This window comes from Neomonachus schauinslandi, chromosome 11 (genome assembly GCF_002201575.2).
Source record: "Neomonachus schauinslandi chromosome 11, ASM220157v2, whole genome shotgun sequence".
NCBI lineage: Eukaryota > Metazoa > Chordata > Mammalia > Carnivora > Phocidae > Neomonachus > Neomonachus schauinslandi.
Window position 1 is genome coordinate 65582435 of NC_058413.1, and position 14742 is coordinate 65597176.

A 14742-nucleotide genomic window follows, 5' to 3' on the forward strand; every position below is an offset into this window, starting at 1 on the left:
ATCTATTCAAGAAGAACAAATTTCTAAGATAAACTGGATATATTACATAAAAGCTATTGTCCAAAAATCTGCAAAAAGAATATGTGTGTATGCATGTAAATAGATAAATGTATACACACACACACACACACACAGTGTTATAAGTGGTTATTAAGGTTTCTAGGCAAGCCCACAAGTCTATTCAATATATAATTGTAGGCAAACTACTGTGCATGTGCAATTTTTAAAAAATTACTCAGCAATGGCAATAAATACAACAGGAAAACCACTAAAATTTTAAATTATTTTTAAGAAATAGATCCTGAGGGGCGCCTGGGTGGCTCAGATGGTTGGGTGTCTGCCTTCAGCTCAGGTCATGATTCCAGGGTCCTGGGATCGAGCCCCACGTCAGGCTCCTGGCTCAGCGGGGAGCCCACTTCTTCCTCTCCCTCTGCTCCCCTGCCCCTCGCTCATGCTCTCTCTCTCTCTGTATCTCTGTGTCTCAAATGAATAAATAAAATCTTAAAAAAAAAAAAAAGAAATAGATCCTGACTACTGGCCCTTAGGGTGACAAGATGGACAGACAACTCCATTTGCCTTAATAGGTTACATTTACTACATGCTTACAATATGCAGGCCATGTCCTAAGACCTTTACAAGCATTAGCCTTACAAGTATTTGATCTCACAACAACCTTATAAAATAGGTATCATTCTTTTCCCCACTTAACAAACAAGGAAACTGAGGCACAGGGAAGTTAAATAGCTTGCCCAAGGTCACCCAGGGAGTGGTAATGGTAGGGTTTGAATTGGGGCAGCTTGATTCCAAAGCTCCCACTGTGAATGACAGCCCTAGATTAAGAACCACTAGAGAGTTCTCCAGAAGAGACAGGGCCAGTTAATAGTGGGGGATGCAAGGAAGTGTCTAAAGCTGACAGCGCGTGACTGGCTGGGGACAAAGCTGGGTAGTCAGGATTGGGTACTGTGAACACAGTGTTTTGTTATGGTCATTTTGACCCTAGTGCTATTTTGACATTCACACTTAATTCATTTCTGTGAAGAATAAAGCATTAAACTTTCAACTTAAAAAATCATCAAGTACTCTGTGCAGCAGAAACTCATTCTAATGTCTGGATGAAGTGAGAGTCAGATTGGGGATTCAAGGCTGGGGAGTCAGAGATGTGGTAAGAGACGATGAAGCCTAGAAATGGGGTAAGGTTGTGACACACATTATTTGTTCATTTTTTTTTAAGTGATTGGCTTGATATTTAGGATTACAGAATGTCCATGGTGTCAAAGTGGTCTAAAAAAAAAAAAGATTCTACTTCAAAATGGGACTTACAGGAGGAAGAGGTTAAGCAGTGAGTGCTAACCACAACCTGCCTTGGGCAGAAGCAGAAGAAAGCCTCAGGCCAAGTAATGGAAGGAGAGTCACTTTCTGTTCTGGTTGTCAGAAAGGGCAAAGAATCAACACATCACTTTTGCAATGGATGAGTTTACAAAATTACAGGAAGTGTGACAAGACTTGAAAGACAAGGCACATTTTTTTTTTAAGAGTTCAGCTTTTTATTGAACAGGTTACAGAAGAGGTTTAGTTGGAAAGACCAAAGCCCATGTCATCATCAGACTCCTCTGACTCTTCTTTGCTTCCACCTCCTCCTCGGCTGGGGCAGCTGTGCTGTGGGGGGGGGGGGAGGGGGCCAGTTCCAGCTGCTGGGGCAGGTCCACCAGCCCCTACATTGCAGATGGGGCTCCCGATGTTGACATTGGCCGGGGCCTTTGCAAACAAGCCCGGCCCGAAAAGTTCAACACTTACACCGGCCTTTAATGAGGGCATTGCTCTTATCCTCCATGTGACCGTCACCTCATCCTGGAGCAGGATGAGGGCCGAGTAGATGCAGGCGAGCTCCGAGAAGGGCGTGCGAGTGTTGGGCTGGCACTGCTGGGCACAGTGTAGTTGCCAGATGAAGTGAGGGCCTCACCCCAGCCTGGCCTTAGCTTCCTCAGAAGGATCAAGCACCTTAGTGCAGCTGAGGAAAGGCAAGACACATTTTTTAAATATCATGCAGTATCTTTTTGCTGTGGAGTATTTCCCATCTGAAATTTGGGATTATTTGACCAAGTGGCATCACCTCTGGTATTTTCCATGGATCAAGAGAAAGTATTGTGAGAAAACTGGGATACAGAGCCAGGTTCAAATCCAGGCTCTACCACTTGCCAGGTGAATCTCAACCTCTGAACCTCAGTTCCTTAATGGATCAAAAGAGAGTGATAATATTGCTTAAGTCTCAAGGTTGTTGTGGGCCTTAAATTGTGCCTCAGCTAGTCAGCCTTCAGTAAATATTTATCAAATGGCAAGAGTGGTTAGTAGCATTACAGCTGAAGATTTTATTTTACTTTTCTGTATTCCTTAAATTTTCTACCATGAATGTATACTGCTTTTGTAATTAGAAACAAAAACATAAAACTAATTCTTTTTTAAAATGACAGACATAATTTCTCATATTTTCACCTTTGCTCTCCTCACCTTTGCTTCTTTCATTTCCCTTTCTGTTATATATAAAAACGGGTCTTCTCCACCCAGCAATATTCAGAAGATGCTATGGGATGTCAGTTATTGTCTATACTGCATCATGGCTTTAAGGGGGTCAGCTCAGCGTACCCAGGCCTGTGGTACTTAGATGGGGCTGAGGTCAGTGGTAACTCAGTGCCACGGGAGCTCTGTTCTCTCCGTTACACATCGATCCCCATCCTGACACTGCCAGGCCTCAGGGAGCTCCATTTTTTTTTTTTTAATCCTACTAGTTTCATTTATTCAGCACCAAAGCCTGGAGGCACTGACATAGGCTGCAAGAGTCAAGCCTGCAGTTGGTCTTTGGAAACCAGGGAGAGTGTGGGCGAGTGTATTAAATAAAGCAAAGTTCTGGCAGAAAACCAGCTTCTAATCTTGAAGTGTCCCCTGGTTCTCTTCTTTTCTTTATAATTTTAGGTTTGTGGGTCCCAGATCTCCATCTTTGCCTTCTGGAGCTGCTGCCTTAGCAATAAGAAAAGATGAATGTAGGGATTTAAGGCTGAGTTACACCAGCCCCTGAAGCATTCTCACATCAGGAAGCATAACCAGGTGGCTCTGTCACATCTGAAGCTACCTGGTCTGCTCACCCTCTCACACTGTGGGCCTTTTCTCACACAAGGACGTAAGGGAAGAGCCAAAGGGCCAGGATCTTTCTGAGTGTGTGGGCTTCTGGGGGCTCAAGGTGTGGTTCATTAGCTTCCTTTCAAACCCACTCCTGCTCGCTTGTTCCTATTTCAGCAAACATCGCTGCCATGCACCCAGCTGCCTAGGTTAGAAATCTAGGAGTCATCCTTGACCACTTCCCTCCCCCCACCATTCACATCCCATGTCCAACTATACATGTAGACCTACTTACTCCACTGCTTTAAATGGCCCTCAAACTCATCTGCTTCTCTGGTGCCTTTCTCCCCTTAGCCCATGTTTAAATCTCTTTTACAATATTCCTGTCAGTGATCATGTGGTCCCACTTTGGACACTGCCAATAATGGGATTTACTACCTCCAAGGTGATCCATTCTATTTCTAAACAGCAGGAAGAGTTATAGTGTTCTTCCCTATGTCAAACCAAAATTGGTTTCCCTAAAGCTTGCACTGTGTTCTGGCCTTTAGGCCTACATAGTCAAGACAGTCTCTTCTGCTCTGAGTCAGCCCTGGGTGTGAAAGCATGGTTACTATGTCCCTGAGGCATTCTCTTCTCCAGACCAAACATATCCACTTGTTTCCACCTATCCCCATAAATATGGTTTCAAGCTCCTTCTCTAGTCAAATGGCCAACAGAGCTACTTCTTCCCACTCTGCAAAAGCCTGAAAAGCATCTTTACATAAACAATATTATTCTCCTTGATTCTCCCATGTTAAGCTCAGAGATCATGTGACCATAGAGAAAATTTCTCCCATCCCTGCAACACCCCATCACATGCATAACTGTGTAGATAGCTTTGAAACAAGCAGGTCAACTTTATTATTCACAAACTAAAGCTAATTATATTGAGCTGTCAGGGTTGTTGTATTAAAATAGATAACAAAGTTTGAATTAAATATTTCAACAAATATTGATGTAACACCCATCATGTACTGGACATTCCACTGGACTCTGGGTATAATATAGTCCTAAAGATGTTAGGAAAGATCTCTACCTTTATGGAATTTCTAGCCTAGAGACTGAATATGAGAGGCTCTCCAAGGGTCATACAGTTTGAACTGAAACCCAGCTCAAACTCTCCCTGAAGCCGGTTGGAATTCTCCCTTCCAATGACCTAAGCTGGAAGCTCAAAAGTGGTACCCACTATTATGATTATCGTAATAATAAACATAGATACAACCACATTAATGCCAATAAACCTTTGGATGTTACAATTTCCTTATGAGAATAATGCTTTTAGAAACAGAGCAAAGACCATAGTGGCATTTCTTGTGAATAATAACCATTATATCACAGATTGTCTCAAATTCTCATCCTATAAACCACCTATTTCCTATAAATCAAGGAGTTTTATAATAAATGAGATGAGTTAGTGTCCACACAGTGACTGTCCATTCAAATGTGGATTACTTGCTTAACTTGGGCAAACGGAATGAGAGATTCTAGAGTGCAGAACAGCAGCTTCATCAAGGAAGGTGCACTTGCACTTGTAGGTACAGTGCCAGGCTCCCTTCCTCCTCTGTCTGCTGGAACAATTATCCTGTCCGTAAAAGTCGTCTTCAGCCATCATCTTATTCAGTACACTATGGATGACAGGATATGCTTCCACCATCAAAGAGGCTTTCAGCTTTTCCAAAAGTTGTGTCTTGGCTTCCTCATCATTTTATATCATAATTTGTTCAGCATTTGGTCAAGGAACTGATAGAAATGGAAGAGTTACTTACTGTAAAACACCCAGTCTCTGCTCATTTAAAACCACTGATCTTCCTGTTTCTCTGTTACTGGCAGATAATCCACCATCTTGGGTGGGGTGAGCATGAAACCACCACCTAATATCTCACTAGGGGAGGGGAGTGACCACAGGATGTCATCCTCCGTGTCAGAAGACTGGCAAATATTTAGCAAGGAGGGTTTCACATTTGCTTATCTGAGAAGTGCTCCACGTCTGTACCATGCTGCTGAAATGAGAGTTAAGATCTCTTTCGTCAAGCCTCCCCCACTGACCCTATATGCTGACAAGATTTTAAAGTACTATCCATGTCTTGGTATTAATCACACTCATATTTATAGTGGCTCATATTTGTTAGCTATAGTTAGTCCGGCATTGTGCCTGACGTATACTTTATCTCAGTTAATCCTCATTGCAATCTTTTGAGGTAAGCATTTTCTCCTTTCACATGAAAAAACTGGTTCAGAGAGGGTAAATGGCTTGCTTAGGTTAATTTAACCAATAAATGCAAATGCCAGGATTCGGACCCGATTGAATATCTATATCCCTTTACTCTCTTACCCACCACCCCAAACACTCGAATCCCAATCCAGAATCGAGGGGACCACGCACAGAGTATCCTTCCTCGCCTACGTGTTCACTCCCGTCCATTGTTTGTGGCCTTTTCTATCTCCTACATAGGATTTCAGTTCCTGTGAAGGAAAGAGAACTTATTCATCTTTGTGTTTCTCCCCAGAGAACAGAACATAGTCGTTCTCAATAAGTACATTTTAAGTGAAAACACACACATGCGAACCAGAATACAGTGCTATCACTAGAATTTCTCTACTCTACTTCAGAATTACAGAAAGGCTCCCATTTTAAAATTAATAATGAATCAAATCATCTTATTGTGCCTATGTGATAGTAGCCATAGAGTGACTAAACAATGAAACCCCCCCTTTTTTTCTTGCAACTCCAAATTGCACATCCTTTAGCTATCCAAAGCCAGAGAGAATAAAATCTTCCCATCCTTAGTGTGACACTCAAAAGTAGTTGAGCAGAGACATGCCATTGCTTGAATACGGATGGAAGAACTTGTAGCTCTGCACAAATACCGAAGCTTCCCAGACTCACAAAAAGCTGGTGGGAACTCATTGTGCACAACACATGGGAGTAAATCTCTCCCCTTTATACAAGGTTGGCCTCACTTGGAGCAGTTGCAGATTGAGAGACAGAGTTCTTGGCCTTAGTATTTAAGACTCTGACACCTGAAAGTCATCATTCCAGTTGGAATGGAAGCCACACGGAACAAATAGGTGTGGAGGATCAGCAAGCCAGGAAAGAAAGACTGACATGGCAATAACAACTCTCCACATTTATACAGTGTTTCCTATGTCCCAGGCGCTTCCTTACATTATTTGTTTTAATCCTTACAACAGGCTGAGGGGTAGGTACATTTAAAAGATGTAGAAATGAAGCTTGAGGAGTTAAATGACTTGCCCAAGGCCTCCTTGTTGGTAAACGTAGAGCTGAGGGAATTGAATTGAGGCCTCTCTGACTCCAAAGTCTAAGCTCTTAACCACTCATGCTAATCATTAACCACACTTGCCTAACCATTGAATCTGTTCTTGGCAATCAATACTGGAGGCTAAATTCTAGACCCGTACTGCATTTTATTTATTGCTTTGTTTTTATTTTTGTAAAAGCTAAATGTATAGTTCTCATCCTGTAAGATGAATGCTATCCTTCTCAACTCATCTTTTAGTTGTCAGCAGAAGTCCAGACTAAAAACCTACTCTAGATAATATACAGGGACATCTGGACTACGTGTCTTCAAACTGACAATTTTACTGAAGACACCGATGCCCAGAGTGGGCAGACCAGATAAGCAGCAGCCGTTACAGACTTGAGTCTGATGAAAAATACCACTTACTTCACTTATATTTGTAGGCTGTGTTATGGCTACCAGGCATGTCATATATATTCTTTTATTTGATCCTAAGGAAAATTGTGAGGTAGATAAGGTATGTAATATTATCTCTATTATACAGATGAAGAGGCACACCCAGAATCATTATCCTATTAAGTTCTAGTCTTGAGAATCCAAATCCCAAATAAATGAACTTCTAGCCCTTTTAACCCTTCAAAAATACAGATGGAACTGGGCTCAAATCTTGACTCTACCACACATCTCTCGGAGCCTGCAATTTTCTCCCCTGTCAAATAAGGGATGAGGATGTCTACCTCACAGGACTGTGAAACTAGATCAAGTAATGTAGGTAAAGCCCTTTCAATAAAGAAGTGAACAGAACAGATGTAGATCCCGTCCTCATGGATCGGGATGGTGGGAGGTGAAAAAACAAACGTTCAGTGATTACACAACTTGATGATCAAGTTACAATAATCATAAGTGTTATAAAGGAAAAGACAGAACACTCTGTAGGTGTACCATAGGATGAGCTATCCTCCCGTGTGGCTGAGGGCAGGCCTCCCTCAGCAGTGACAGCCAAACTGAGACCTGAAGGATGAGTGGCAGTTAGAGAAGTGGGGGGGGGGGGGGCGGGGGGGGGTTGTAGCAGAGAGTGTTCCAGGCATGAGGAGCATCAGTGAAGCATGGATGAAGAAGCTTGGTGACCTTGCAGATCAGAGAAATGACTTCTGTGGCTGGAGTGTAAGGAGCTCCAGGAAAAACGATGTGAAAGGATGCTGGAGAAATAGGCAATCTCCAGGCCATGTGGAGCCTTGCAAGACAAGTTAAAATTCTTGAACTTTAACCCAGGAGCAATGAGAAGTCATGGAAGGGCTTTAAGCAAGGGGCAACATTAGATGAGAGCTTTAAAAAGTCCAGTTCCAAAAAATAAAATAAATAAAAATAAATAAATAAAAAATAAATAAAAAGTCCAGTTCCAAACTAGGGAAAGCTGGCATCTTTTTAAAAGCTTTCTTTTCTTTTTTTAAATAAACACATCTTTAGCATCCCTTACATTGCAACAGTGATATAGACTATGTGTTTGAAATATAAAATGAAAAGATTTAGACTGGGGCAAGTACCAGCCCCACCCTCTACTACTTTCAGGATCTAGGACAAGTCACCTCAAAGACTATCTCTGCTCTTGCTACCTAACACGGTTTCTTCTCTAACCAAAAGTTAACCTGCAGATCTTAAAAGTACTTTGAGAACCAGTGTACACACTTCTAGGGAGCTCATTTATTCATTGTTTTTGTCAAACAAATATTTATTAAACATCAGCCACGTGCCCAGCATCGTATTAGGTACTGGGGGTTCAGAGGTGGATAAGATACAGACCCTATACTTTAAGAACTCACAGTTTGGGGTAGACATAGCAGAAAAAAAAATAAGTAATCACTATGCTGTACACCTGAAAGTAATATAACATTGTGTGTCAACTATACTCCAATTTAAAAATTTTTAAATAAAATAAAAAGGGATGGAAGAAAATACATACATACATACATACATAAAAAGTAATGACAATAAAGTAGGATCTACTACAAGAGAAGAAGCAGGGAGGGAGTTATTTTTTTTTAAGATTTTATTTATTTATTTGAGAGAGAGAGAATGAGAGAGAGCCAATGAGAGGGGGGAGGGTCAGAGGGAGAAGCAGACTCCCTGCCGAGCAGGGAGCCCGATGCGGGACTCGATCCAGGGACTCCAGGATCATGACCTGAGCCGAAGGCAGTCGCTTAACCAACTGAGCCACCCAGGCGCCCCAGGGAGGGAGTTATTTACAGAGCTTAGAGTCAGAGAAAATTTTTAGTAGAGGTGATATGCACATAGTATGTGCTTAATACATGTTGAATGAAAAGTTTGAGCTTTTTCCCCCAACTTTATTGATATATAATTGGCATATAACATTGTGTGAGTTTAAGATATACCATGTGTTGATTTAATACACTTCTATATTGCAAATGATTACTACCATAACATTTTTTTTAAAGATTTTATCTATTTAGAGAGAGAGAGAGAGAGAGAGAGAGAACGTGAGCGGGGGAGGGGAAGGAAGAGGGAGAGGGAGAATCTCAAGCGGACTCTGCGCAGAGTGCAGAGCCTAACATGGGGCTAGATCTCGCAACCCTGAGACCTGAGCCGAAATCAAGACTCTGGACACTCAACTGACTGAGCCACCCAGGCACCCCTACTACGATAACATTATTGAGCTGAGTCGTAAAGGATGAAGGGAAGCCTACCAGACAATAAGAGGAGTAGGGAATGAATAAGATCACAGATACCATAAAAGTGACCTTTTCATATATAACTTTATCAGCAGTCAGCTAGATAGGTTGAAAGGGAGAGATTGTAGGTAAGGAGACCAAGTGAAAACCTGGGGCAATAATCCAGGTGAAAGGTACAAAGGACTTATTGTTCCCTCAGGAGTAATGGTGGCTGTACTCAGTTTGCTTGACAATAAGTTTTACTTGGTAGTACAGGGTATGGCTTGTAAGTGTTAATACATCTTCCCATGAATGGATGTCTGTTCACCTTCACGGGGGTAGAGACCATGTCATCTACTGAAATCCTTGTAACACCTAATGCTATGCTCTGTATCCATATGCACCCATCAAAAATTGGGTTGACCGTTGGATTCACTGAGTTGCGGTGGGAGTGGGGCAGCTGGAACAAGAGAAGTGGGAGAGTACTCCCCATCTGCCGGGCACCACAGGCACTCTTCCCTCCTATAAGGCAACATCTTAAACTCAGCCAAACCTCCTTCTTATTTTCACCCAAAAGCCTGTTATGTCCTTTTCCTTGTTCGGTCGCATCCATCTACCCTAGCTAGAAACCTCAAGATAATATTGGAAGCCAAGAACAAAGCTAGGGGGAAAATCATTTTTCAGGCTTTTAAGAACTGTATTTTCCTCTAGGATCTTCAAAAGAGTTTTGCCTCTCATTCATACATAGAAAGAAGTCAGTGGGATCCTAAGATTCAACAATGCCACTCCTCTGAATCTACCCTAAAGACACACTCCCAAGTGTACACGAAGAAGTATGTATAAGTGTATTTTATATAAGAGATAAAAAGTGGAAATAGCCAGGGGCGCCTGGGTGGCTCAGTCGTTAAGCATCTGCCTTCGGCTCAGGTAATGGTCCCAGGGTCCTCGGATCAAGCATCGGGCTCCCCGCTCAGCGGGAAGCCTGCTTCTCCCTCTCCCACTCTCCCTGCTGGTGTTCCCTCTCTCGCTGCGTCTCTCTCTGTCAAATAAATAAATAAAATCTTTAAAAAAAAAAAAGTGGAATAGCCTAAAAGTCAATTCATCCAACACATGCTAATAAACCATGTTCTGTTCGTGACACAAAATACTAGACAACAGCCAAAATAAATGAAGTAGATCTGTAAGTGTTAATGCGGCAAGCACTCCAAATTGATTGTTTAAGTGAGAAAGGCAATTTGAAGAATGATAGGTCTTATACCATTGGTGTGAAAAATAACCACCAATGAACCAAAATCCTGAAATAGTAATTTATTCCTTACAGCTATATACATATGCACTAAATGCATAAAAAATGGCCCGGGAGAATATGTACAAAAATACATACAAATCTGGTAACAGTGGTTACCTCTGGGAAGGTGGGTTGGGAACCAGGACTGGGAATGACAGTCAAAGAAATTTAGTGTTCTCTGTATTTAAATTTTTTTTTTCACAAGTGTAATAGTGCATTTATGATTTAATGGAAGAATTTTTTTTAATTTTTTTTTTAAGATTTTTTATTTATTTGACAGAGAGACACAGCAAGAGAGGGAACACAGGCAGGGGGAGTGGGAGAGGGAGAAGCAGGCTTCCCGCTGAGCGGGGAGCCCGATGCGGGGCTCGATGCCAGGACCCTGGGATCATGACCTGAGCGGAAGGCAGAAGCTTAACGACTGAGCCACCCAGGAGCCCCTGAAAGAATTTTTTTAAGGTAAGAAAATCATTAAGGATGTGCAGTACTATTTTTAGTAGTGAAAAGTTTGAACTACCTAATAGCGATAGAAATATTATTAAATCAATCATGGTACAATCCACATGGCAGAACTTAATAAAAATGTTCATTTTTATGTTTGCAGATGTAAAGAAGTTAGTAATTCATAGTTCCACTTAAAAGGAACTACATACTAATTATGATGTTCTGAATTATCCCATTTTTGTTAACAAATACATATAAAAAAAGTTTGAGATATTTTTTATAAAAGGTATATAGTTGTTTCTACATCAATGGGATTCTGGTTGTGTTTTGCTTCTGTATACCCTAATTTTTCCCTAAGAAATAAGTGTGTAATAAGAAAAATTGTATTTTAAAAAATGTAAACGAAATGAGGGAATTGAACTGGGAGAAAGGTAAGAGGAAAAAATGCGTAATGGTGGATGGGAATAAGAAAGTAGGGGAAAGGGTACTTCCGGCGCGGCACGCCTCTACCGGTCGCCTGTCGAGTGGACCGAGGGCGGTACCCGAGCCCAGCCCGCCCCCAGCACCTGCTGCGGGCGCAGCTACACCATGGAGCGCCTTGATAAAAGAGCGCTGAATGCGCTGCAGCCGCCCGACTTCAGAAATGAAAGTTCACTAGCATCTACCCTGAAAACGCTCCTGTTCTTCACAGCTCTAATGATCACTGTACCTATTGGGTTATATTTCACAACTAAATCTTATGTTTTTAAAGGCGCCTTTGGGATGTCCAATAGGGACAGCTATTTTTATGCTGCTATTGTTGCGGTGGTCGCCGTCCACGTGGTGTTGGCCCTCTTTGTTTATGTGGCCTGGAATGAAGGCTCACGACAGTGGCGTGAAGGCAAACAGGATTAAATTGGACATCACCTTTTGATAGCATTAAATTGATTTTTTAAAATGGTAAATGTGTCTGGGATATTGATGATTTCAATAAAGTTGAGAACATGTTAAAATAAAAAAAAAAAGTAGGGAAAAGATGTTTGAGGATTTTTTTTTTAAAGATTTTATTTATTTATTTGACAGAGAGACAGCGAGAGCAGGAACACAAGCAGCGGGAGTGGGAGAGGGAGAGCAGGCTTCCCGCGGAGGAGGGAGTCCGATGTGGGACTCGATCCCAGGATCCTGGGATCATGACCTGAGCCGAAGGCAGATGCTTAACGACTGAGCCACCCAGGCGCCCTGAGGACTTTTTTTAAAGAGATTTTTTTTTTCCAGAGAGTTAAGGGGAAAAATATTTTTGTTCTCAGAGTTTTTCAGTATACTTTCCAAGCCATCAAGTTTCTAAATATAACCAAAGATGATGATTTTACAAGCAACCCAATATAAACATAGTAGATGTTTATATTTCTACATTAACGACATGACATTGGAGCTGCAAAAAGTTCTTTTGAATTGGCTATATTTTATTTTTCTAAAAAAAATAAGCCCCCTTTTGAGTCCCCTTTTAAAATATAACACCACCTCCACCCCATCCTGGCTTTAAATTTCAAGAGAAGTCAGAATTTAGGATGGAGAACAGAGGGGTGAAGGAGCAGGAGGGAGGTGGGGGGGTTAAGCATTTGGGCAGGAAGGGGAAGGGGAGGACTTTTTGCAGAGCCTTACCTAAAAGTAGTACTGCGTAGCCTTTAATGTGTATTTGGATCATCTAGGGATCTGGTGAAAGTGCAAGTCTAGGCTGGGACTCCCTGATGATGCCCAGGCTGCTGGTCCATGGACAACTTGGAGCAACAAGGCCTTGGAGTCAGGGAATTTGCTCTTCCACCCTGGTCTGTCTGCGTTTCACTGGCCATGACTTCTTTCTTTCTAACCTAACATTTTTTTGTCAGGATACCCAATAGCAGAAGCTTTTCAGAAAGTCATTTTACCATATACAAGGTCCAGTTTAAGGCCCTATGCACGGAAGTGAGGAAAATGGGAAACAGAATAGGGAATGGGCAGGAGCCCCTGAGACACAAATGGTATTTGTTAGAAAGGGTGTGGCATTATGGAAAAAGCCCTGGACCGGTTGTCGGAAGACCTGGCTTCATTAACCAGCTGTGTGCCTTTGTGCCAGTCACTTCTCTCCAGTCTTCCGTCTCTTTTCCTGTCAAAAGACTTGGTCTACCTGGCTTCTAAAATCTTTTTGGCTCTGACACTTGAGGAGTCTATAAAGAGAGCCTATATCAACAGGAGGGAAGAAAAGAAAGATGCGCCACCACACACATAGCTGCCAAGGATCCTGTACATGTGGTATCATAATGGAAGAATTTTTCCCTTGTCTGCCCAGATGCAGAAGTGTTGGAGTGAGAGACTGGGAAACATGCCTAGTATGAAATCCTAGTACCCTGACTTCCTGGTTTTGGCAATTTAGTCTTGGGAATCTCTCCCAGGCTCTGTAAAGTAAGACAGACCATGAAAACAGGCCCTCTAAGAACTTCAGTGTGGCTCTGGCAGCCTTTAGATTCTAAGGTCCTCAATCCTTGGGGCCACCCTCATGTTTTACCTCATTCCCCTACACTGATCAGCAGCCAAATTCTGAAGCCACTTGAGCTTACAGTCTCAGCCAAATGGCCCTACTGCCTTCCTGTTTGTGAAAGCCTCCAATTCCCAGCCTGTGGCCAAATCCAATTTTTGCAGCAACTCAACCCTTCCCCCAAGATCACCCTCTGGACTTGAGTCTCCCACATGCTCCAGACTCTTTTTGGGCCTATAGCAGCCAAGCCTAAGGGAATTGGAAAGGCCAGATGGTGACACTTCTTTCTCTACATTTAAAATTGTCCTATGCTCAAAGGGAGGCTCGGCCCCTAGTTTGATAAGCACAGGGTGGGAAAGGGACCTGCTGTGGTGAGATTACCCAGACTCTGGGGCAACCTCCTACAGTTCTGCCTCACACCCCAACAGACCTGCACTCTTCACCTTTTCACTTACTCAACGGGCCTACGGCTATTCTAGCAAAGACTCCCAAGTCATCCATAAGCATGCTAGCATCAGGCTGCTTCCTGTGGTTTAAGGGCAGGCAGCCTCCATCCACGTTCCTGGGACCCCATCCCCCAGCAGACATTCACTCAGGGCATGGCCTCCTGAGGCATCCATTTGGGATGCAGGGACCCTGTGGGCTGCGAGAGGAGTTATTTTTCCCTCCGGCCCCAGCCTAGGCTGTGCTGAATGATGGGGCTGGCTAGCACAAAGACTGCTTTTTATGTTGGTCCTTGGTATTTTTAGTGTCTGGAAAGAGCTTCCTTTCCTCCCATAGTTAATTAGCAGCATAGGAGCATTTCCCTTTCCTCAACAGAAAGTCTTTTCCTGCCCCTGGGGCCAGGCAGAGGGGTGGCAGGTGTGGCTAAGCGCTCCCTGAGGTTAACCTCAAACTTCAGCTTAGAACCACACTTGATGAGAAGCAAAGTGAAAAGCAGGGTTAGCTTCCACTGGGGCAGAGTTGGCAAGTGGGCACAGGCCCCTGGCAAGCCAGGGGATTATTTTCTAGTCTCCCAATCAGTCAAGGGGACAGGAGAAGGGGGTGGGGAACCAATGTGTGTTTGACACGTTTGTGAATTGTTCCTATAACAAAGGCTTTTAAAAAAAAAAAACAACAGAGTGGAGCTTTATATATGTGAATGAGAGGCTCACAGAAGGACCTATTGTCAGGAGGAAAAATTGCATGAGTAATTGTGCATGACTTCAGTCTTCCCAGTAGAAATGTTAGGCGTGTTAAGGATGATTGTGGACATTCCAGTGTTTTCAGCGTGGGGAAGAGAGAGGAGGGAACTCCTGAGAGGTGAGGAGGCAGGTTGTCTAGCAAGGCAGGGGAGACAGGAACCTAAAAAGCTCTTCCTCCACTTTTCTTGTTGGTTCCCATTCTTCCTCTACTTAATTAAGGTATCACCTCCTACAGGAAGCCTTCCTGCCCCTACCTCCT

The 14742-nt window shown here is 42.8% G+C and overlaps 2 protein-coding genes across 2 annotated transcripts; one reads left to right on the forward strand and one right to left on the reverse strand.

The window, feature by feature from the left end:
* Window positions 1-1569: 1569 nt before the first annotated feature.
* LOC110577213 lies at window positions 1570-9689 on the reverse strand. Its single transcript, XM_044919777.1, has 2 exons — window positions 9405-9689; window positions 1570-1917 (listed from the first exon to the last, which is right to left on the reverse strand). Exons 1-2 carry the CDS (start codon window positions 9687-9689, stop codon window positions 1570-1572), a joined length of 633 nt encoding a protein of 210 aa, XP_044775712.1.
* A 1707-nt stretch (window positions 9690-11396) lies between these two features.
* Window positions 11397-11702, forward strand: LOC110577224 (vacuolar ATPase assembly integral membrane protein VMA21-like). The gene has a single exon (XM_021686473.1). The coding sequence runs from the start codon at window positions 11397-11399 to the stop codon at window positions 11700-11702; it is 306 nt and encodes a 101-aa protein (XP_021542148.1).
* The last annotated feature ends 3040 nt before the right edge of the window (window positions 11703-14742 follow it).

Bases quoted from the DNA above. Each gene is read 5' to 3' on its own strand.
- LOC110577213 (XM_044919777.1), bottom strand. From the start codon at position 9,689: ATGGATGCGACCGAACAAGGAAAAGGACATAACAGGCTTTTGGGTGAA. The intron at 1,918-9,404 runs GTGAACAGACAT...TGTGCCCAGCAG, and splicing joins TGGTCTCTACCCCCGTGAAG to TGCCAGCCCAACACTCGCAC.
- LOC110577224 (XM_021686473.1), top strand. From the start codon at position 11,397: ATGGAGCGCCTTGATAAAAGAGCGCTGAATGCGCTGCAGCCGCCCGAC.